This window comes from Malurus melanocephalus, unplaced genomic scaffold (genome assembly GCF_030028575.1).
Source record: "Malurus melanocephalus ecotype Western Australia unplaced genomic scaffold, MMel_1.1 scaffold_12, whole genome shotgun sequence".
NCBI classification, from domain to species: domain Eukaryota; kingdom Metazoa; phylum Chordata; class Aves; order Passeriformes; family Maluridae; genus Malurus; species Malurus melanocephalus.
The window spans coordinates 2,823,540-2,830,839 of NW_026623244.1; the positions used below are offsets into that span (position 1 = coordinate 2,823,540).

General features: G+C 57.9%; 1 protein-coding gene across 3 annotated transcripts in view; it reads left to right on the forward strand.

Moving 5' to 3' along the window:
• The window catches only part of PPRC1 (PPARG related coactivator 1), a 13,865-nt gene extending 7,856 nt beyond the window's left edge, over nt 1-6,009 (forward strand). For all 3 annotated transcript variants that reach the window (XM_057380323.1, XM_057380332.1, XM_057380341.1), the window contains exons 6-15: nt 6-447; nt 864-917; nt 1,298-1,358; nt 1,704-1,789; nt 1,956-2,754; nt 4,388-4,561; nt 4,728-4,791; nt 4,982-5,103; nt 5,226-5,377; nt 5,669-6,009. In XM_057380323.1, coding sequence (XP_057236306.1) covers nt 6-447; nt 864-917; nt 1,298-1,358; nt 1,704-1,789; nt 1,956-2,754; nt 4,388-4,561; nt 4,728-4,791; nt 4,982-5,103; nt 5,226-5,377; nt 5,669-5,772 — 2,058 coding nt within the window. In that variant the 3' untranslated portion in view covers nt 5,773-6,009. The remainder of the gene's footprint in view (nt 1-5; nt 448-863; nt 918-1,297; nt 1,359-1,703; nt 1,790-1,955; nt 2,755-4,387; nt 4,562-4,727; nt 4,792-4,981; nt 5,104-5,225; nt 5,378-5,668) is intronic.
• The last annotated feature ends 1,291 nt before the right edge of the window (nt 6,010-7,300 follow it).

Here is a 7,300-nt window from a genome sequence, read left to right on the forward strand (position 1 = left end):
CCCAGGCTGCCACTGCCCAGCCCAGCAGGGTCCCTCCTGCAGTGCCAGTCCCCCAGGCTGTCCCAGCCCAGCCTCTGGAGGAGCCCCAAGCTGCAACTCGCAACCAGCTCCCAAAGGCCCCCCTGGCTGCCATCTGCTGCCCAGCAGAGGTGTCCCCTGCCTCTGTTGGGGAGTCCCCTGGCACCCATCCTGTTGAGAAGGCTGCAGGACCAGGCAAGGAGGCAGTGGAGAAAGCCCTGCTGGAGCCCAAGGCAGCTGCTGGGCAGGAGTTGCCTGGCCAAAAATCCACCTCCCAGACTGTGGCACCACCACCGAAAGCAGGTCGAGAGAACAGCCTTCCCACCAAGGCACCCACTGCGCGGCCATGGAGGCACCAGCCACTCCTCAGCTCAGCCCAGCCCAGTGACAGCAACAGGGACATCGTGCAAGCCTTCATCAGTGAGATCGGTGAGTGGGAGGGCTGTGGGACGCTGGGCTAAGTGTCACCATTCAGCAAGGCTGTGGTGCTGCTGGCAACCTMGGTAGCAGGACCGGTTCCTGGCACTTCGGGGGGCGAGGGTGGCAAAGCTGTGCCCACAGGCTTGCAGTCTCTTCCCAGTACTCTGCTAGGACATTGCCTCCAATGGATGGTCTGGGCTTCCTGTCCTGAAACTGCTCCCTTGAGGGACTGCAGAGCTGGGTGCTTCTGTCCTTGCTGCTAGGGACACAGAGCTGTGGCAGGCTCTGTCACTGCTTCTCCTCTCCAGTGCTTGCCCCATCGCCTAAGGAGGCTGATGCAGGGGGAGGATGGGGCTGGGTTGCATAACTGCAGTGCTGGGAGAATTTTGGCTGACCTGACTTGCTGTGCTTTCTCCCTGGCCCAGGAATCGAAGCCACTGACCTGTCCAGCCTGCTGGAGCAGTTTGAAAAGTCTGAAGGTGCGGATCTGGCATGCTGTCCCTTGCGGGGCTCCCTCCGTACCATGCTGGCCTCCCTGGGCTGTCCGTGCTCCCTGTGACAGGGTGGGAGTGGGAGGGCTGTGATGCTGCTGCCTGTGGGCTCCTGTTACCTGCCCAGGTGTTTTGTCCTGGGGCTGTCTGCCTCCATCTCCTTGGCCTGTGGAAACAGCTGGGGGTCCCCAGGGCAACCAAGGGGTGGTGAAAAGTCTATGCAGGAAAAGGAATGTGCAGCTCCTGTCTTCAGGGAGCTGGCTTTCAGGTGCTGTGAAACCTCTTCCCAGCTGTTCCTGGGCTACTCTGTGACCCCTGTCCTTTAGCCCCACTTTGTTGCCACTCTCACCTACCTGTTCTCTTTTCAGCCAAAAAGGAGGAGACTCCTGTACAGCCCCCTGAGGAAAGGCAGCTGATGGGGAGCTCTGGGTGAGTACCAGGACCTTGGCAGTTGGTGCCCAACGTGGAACCCAGCAGTGCAAGGGTAGGGGGCAGCTCTCAGTGCTGGCAGGTTTGAAGTGTGCTGGGGCTGTGTCCATTGGCCCAGGAGAGGCTGAGCTTGTCGCTGGACTGGGACAGAGCTGGTACTGAGGGGGAAAAACTGGGGAGAAGTATGGGCATGACCAGGCTGTACAAGTTTTATCCATACAGCTCTCTWGGATCCTCTGTCCCTGTGAACTAGCCAGTGGGGCAGATTGAGCAAGTGCCCCAGGTGTGGGGACTGGGGCTGGGCTTTGCCTGCTGTGTTTGACAAAGCACCTTTTCCATTCTCAGGCCTGAGATCCAGCAGGAACCACCRACCCAGCAGGACAGGAAGCCCCCGGATGGTCTGCAGGCATCTGAGTTGGCCAATGTGGCAGGTATTGAATACTTGGGGTGAGGCAGGGGAGTCTGCCATGTCCTGGCAGGGCTGTTTTGTGTCTCGGGGACACCATGGGGAATGAGGGGTGCCAGAACATGAGGGAGCCCCATCTGGGTGGGTTGCAGCAAAGGGCTGCTCTTGAAAGTGTTCTGGTGCTTTCACAGGCCTCACACCCCCAGCAACACCTCCCCACCAGCTCTGGAAGCCATTGCCTGCTGTCTCACTGCTGGCCAAGGCCAAGTCGCCTGGGTCCATGCCCCAGGAAGGGCCCCAGAAGACAATGAAGGTGATGAAAGCTAAGCCACTGCCTTCAAACAAGATCCAGGGGAAGAGCTTGGTGCCAGCCCCCACCAGCACAGCCCCCAGCCACGTCTGCTCGGGAGACCATGACTACTGCATCCTGGGTACACCGCGGCCCGAGAGCAGCAACATCTCTGGCACACAGCCGCCTGCCGAGGGTGGCTCTCGCTGGAATGTCAAACATCACCGGGACATYACTATCAAACCCATCTCCTCCTTAACCAAACGGACGCTGGACCAACCTGAGCCCGCCCCACCTGCCCCTAACACCACCACAGGGCACAGCCAGGAGCCCCTGGGGATGGCCTGCCTAGCTCCCCTGGATTATCGGACTACCATCCCCAACAAGGCCACCACTGGGTGCAGCAGTCCCCCCACCTCGGTGCTCCTGTCTCCAGCTGCATCCCCCTGCCGGGACCAGGAGGTGCAGACTCCCAGTGCCCAGCCCAGCCATGCTGCTGYCAAGAGGTCTCTGCGCTGCTACCGGAGACCCCAGGACTCACCCAGCCCCTCTACTGACAGCTGGAGGGCTGGCCGGAGCCGTGCCAGCCGTTCTTTCAGCTCCAGTTCGGATGGAGCTAGCGAGTCCTCATCTTCATCTTCATCCTCGTCCTCCCGATCCCGGTCACGATCACTTTCCCCACCCCCCAAGCGGTGGCGAAGGTAAGCAGTAGATTGTTGCTTGCTCTTGGGGCAGTTGTACAGTGGCTAGTCTTTTGCAGGTGCCCATACACATCTTTGTGGCTCTGCTTGATGGCTGGATTTGATCTTTTGTCCTTGTGGCCCTTCTCAAGAGATGCTTGGTTCACAGGCTGGGGGAGCTGCTGTGAYACCCTGCCCATCCATGTCTGGCTGAAGCCTACCTCTGGGCCCATGTGCCTGCAAAGCCACCAGTGAGCCAGGCTTCCTTACTCCTCCTGGAGCACCCAGTCCATGTTACGAGTCCTTGACTGCATCTTTTCTTTTGGCTGTCTTTTCTGGGATATTGTGGCAGGTGTTCGTATTTGTGCTGTGGGGCTGCTGCAGGTCTTGGTGTAGAAATGAGAGGAGCCACAGTGGAGCTCTCCAGGGAGCTGCTGGAGGCAAGCAGAGAAAAACCTGTCTGGCTTGGCTGCCTCGGGGCTCTCTGTTCTCCGTATGAAGGTGGCTGTGTAGGAAAGTGGGACACCTTAATCTCTGTGGGATATATTTCTTTYGAACTCTTTGTACATCTGAGTGATGTGCAGCCTGTCCCAGCTGAGCTGGGAGGCACTGGAGCTGGTAAAGGGTTTCTCTTYCTGTCCTTACCTCGATGTTCAGTGAGCTCTGGAAACATCCCTGGGTATAAGGGGCCTGTCCAACCAAGACCCCTCCATTGATGGCCAGTAAATGCAGAGGCTGGAGCTGGAAAGGGCAGGTATTTAAGTGCCATGTTCCATGGTTGTGCAGCTTGGGGACTGCCAAGCAACATTTCTGGCTTGGCTTTCCAGCAAATCAGCTGGCCTTGTGCTGGAAAATGTCCCCATGTACTATGCCATCCTGACTTGCTGCCCTCCAGGAGAGTATGTGGCAGAGCCAGGCAGCATGCCCTGCCAGGCCTGTGTTTGCCCATGGCAGGGACCAGCTATGGCCAGCATATCTGGAGAAGGGACTGTGCTCCTGGTTGGAGGCACCACAGCTTAATYCCAGAGGAGTTTTGGTCCTGCTGTCCTTAAGCTTTTCCTGGCCCTGCTGGAGAAGCTCTTGCAGTCTCTGTTCACGTGGCTGAATGGAGGCAGCTGTTCAGTCTTCGTTCACGTGGCAGCCTCTCCCCATCCCTTACAGATTCAAACTGGGAGGATTTCAACCCAGCTCCTGTCAAGAGCAGGTTTGACTCCCTGGGTTTTGACATTGTGCTGCGGCTGAGTGGCTCGCATCCACATTGCTGGTGAGTGCGACGTGGATGCGACGGCTCCAGTGTTGCCCTGTATATTGTACATTGTGTGGGGCTCAGCACWGAAGTCTGGGCCCTTCCTGGGCCCTCCCAGGTGGAGCCCTGTGTTTCACAGTTCTCTCATGACTATTTCTTGCTCTTCAGAAGCTATGCCTGCTGTGAGCCTTCTCCCTTTTCTCTGTGGCATTGGGAGTGAAATGGAGCAACATTTCTCTAGTGTTCTTACTGCCCTGGCAATCTTGGGCAGAGGCTGTCCCATCCTGCGGGTGGGCGCTGTCTGAGTGGGGTGCTGGATACCATGGGGACCATAGAGGTCTTTTTATACTTTGTAGACTTATAATGCTGGGCAAAGGGAGGCCTTAGCTGTATTTCTCCTTCCCCCAGGTACCGCTCAAGATGTTCCCACAGCTCCTCCTCTCGCTCCAGCTGTGGGTCATGTGGCAGGTCCCGGGACAGGTCCTCATCCTCATCATCAGCATCCTCCTACTCGTCCAGGTCCACGTCCCGCAGTCAGTCCCGCTCCCCCTCACCCCGCAGGAGGAGTAACAGGTGGAGAAGGTGAGTGGGGCTACCCTGCAGGGGTGTGAGCTCTCCCCAACCCATCTCCCAGCCTCCGGTGGAGGAGGGGTGGACCCACTCCTTCAGTATCTCGCTTGTGTTTGGAATCACTCTTCTGACACCCCCATGATTCCATAGCTTATGTGTCTGGTTTCTGCCCTGATAGATACAGTTACGATGCACAGGACCACTACCAAAGGCAGAGGATCCTCCAGAAGGAGCGTGCAATAGTGAGTGATGGAGGGCTGGGAATCTGGGGTTGGAGATTTAGGGGTTCACAGCCCCTCTGTCACTTCAGAAAGCTGTGGGGACGCAGCCTTGCCAGCAGCATGGCCAGGGCATGGTGTGGTGGGTGGCCATGCAGGGAGTGCGCTCTGTGTAAGAGGTCCTGCTCATGGATGGGGCCATCCCTGCCCACAGGAGGAGCGTCGAGTGGTGTTTATCGGAAAGATCCCCAGCAGAATGACACGGTCAGAGCTGCGGCACCGCTTCTCTGTGTTTGGGGACATTGAGGAGTGTACCCTGCACTTCCGCTCTGAGGGGTAAGAGCTGTGGTCCGCCCCTCCCCAGGGCTCTTCTTGGCCCTTTTCCCATTACTCAAAGGGATGGCGCAGACTAAGGGGGGACAAACATAACTGTTGCTGCTGATCTCCTCTGGTGGCAGGGATAACTATGGCTTTGTCACCTACCGCTATGCTGAGGAAGCCTTTGCCGCCATCGAGAGTGGACACAAGCTGCGGCGCCCAGACGAGCAGCCCTTCGACCTGTGCTTTGGTGGCCGCAGGCAGTTCTGCAGGAGAAACTATGCCGACTTGGGTGAGCTCTGCCTCCAGGTTGGGGGATAGACACCCTGGGTCCTTCCCTTTCCAGAGGTGTGGGAGTCCCCATGCTTGGAGTCAGTTGGGATTGGCATCAGAGCCACAATCAGGATCTCCCCAAAGGGAGATTGGATGGGGGTTCCCCCGTCTCTTCAGCACTGTGATGGAGGCCAGCCCACCTCTAGAGTGGGTCTGGAGGCTGGCATGTGAAACAAGTTTGTTGTGGGGATGGCCAGAATGGTGCCAGTGTTTCCACGGGCTCAAGGCAGCCTCTCCCCCTCTCTTCCAGATTCAAACCGGGAGGATTTCGACCCAACTCCCGTCAAAAGCAAGTTTGATTCCCTGGACTTCGACACTCTGCTGCGGCAGGCACAGCGCAGCCTGCGGAGGTAGCGGCAGGCAAGGCGGAGCATCCGCCCCCACTTTTATATTCAAATACAAAAGGCAAAAAAAGTATGGAGAGAGAGAGAGAGATGAGGTTTTTAATAAAAATAAAAAGGAAAAAAATTTGTTTTATAACCAATATTTAAGGAGGCCAGGTCATTGCCCTTTGACTGGAGCAGTCCAGGCAAGGGGCAGCCCCAGGCTTGCCCCAGACATATAATAAATGCAGATGCCCAAACAGCAGCACTCCCTTGTCTCTTTCTTTGGCATGGGCTATTCCCAGGTATGGCCCATGCAGTGCCCTCCTCAGGACCCCAGGGACTCTGCTGTGATCTGGCCCCGTGAAATGTTGCACAGGTTGTGGACTGGGCACAGAAGTGCAGTGTCTGGGGGGAGTGGGGCAGGACTGGAGTCACCGAGCGTGTGACTGTCACTGTGGCAGCCTGCAATGGTCTGGCACGGGCTGAATGGCTCTCTGAGGACCCCTCTGACCATCTCTTGGGCTCTGCTGGCTACAGGGCTTGGCACCCCGACGTTCCGCGCCGTTTTTGGGCCTCCTGCACCTCCCGTGATGGCCACGGGGGGGCAGTGTAAGATACTCCACCGCCGCTCCCGGCAGTGGGGTGGGAACGGGCTGGAGCCCTTGTCCGGAGCTCGGGCAGGGCTCCGCTCCCTTGTCCCTTCAGAACCTGCTCCCTGACTTTGCTCTGGCTTGCCAGAAGGAGACGGGTGCCTGGCATCTCATCTCTGGGTTTTCCCCGAGGGAGAGGTGTTAGTGCGACTGCAGAGAGGTTACAGCCCTGCAGTGGGATAGTGCTTGGCAGGAAAGGATGCACAGTGGCAGGGAGGGATTTCTTAGGCCCTCTCAATACATTGCAACTCATGGAGAAGGGCGATCACAGGCAGCCCCTGGATATGCTGCCAAGCATCTTTCCTCCATCCTGCTCTTGTGCTGGCAGTCAGAGAAAAGCCCTGCCTTGGGCTGCTCCTGGGCTGGGAGAAGCTTAGGGGTCCCTTGCAGGTGGGCTGGGCTGGCAGTGCTGACTGGGAGCCTCGAGATGTCGAGCATCCTGGATTCAGGACTGGGATATGCTTGGGCAGGATGCARTGGTGCTCATTTGGGTCCCCTCTTGGTGCACCCAGGGTTAGGGAAGCCTGCAGCTGTGCAGTGCAGAGCTGGGACAGTGTGGAAAGAAGAGACAGGCCGTGGACCCCCATGCCACTCCTGGGGTTCCTCACAATGCTTGGGTGGGAGAGTGCTGGTCAAAGTCCCTTCAGATCCCTTACTTGATGGAGGCAGCACCCAMTCCTATAGTGTGAGAGCAGGGAGGGGAATGGGGCAATTAATCCAGGGAGGGGGGTTCAGCCAAGTTGATGCTGATRTTGCCAGTTGGATTGTGTTCAAGGTTCTGAGCTCTTTGTGGCTGTGCCTGGGTGTATTGCGGAAATCTTATGGTCCGGCCAGTGGCTGGAGCCCACCTCTGCCCTCGCTGCTCCCATGGATGGAAAGAGGAGCTCCTGCTCTGGCCTGCACACT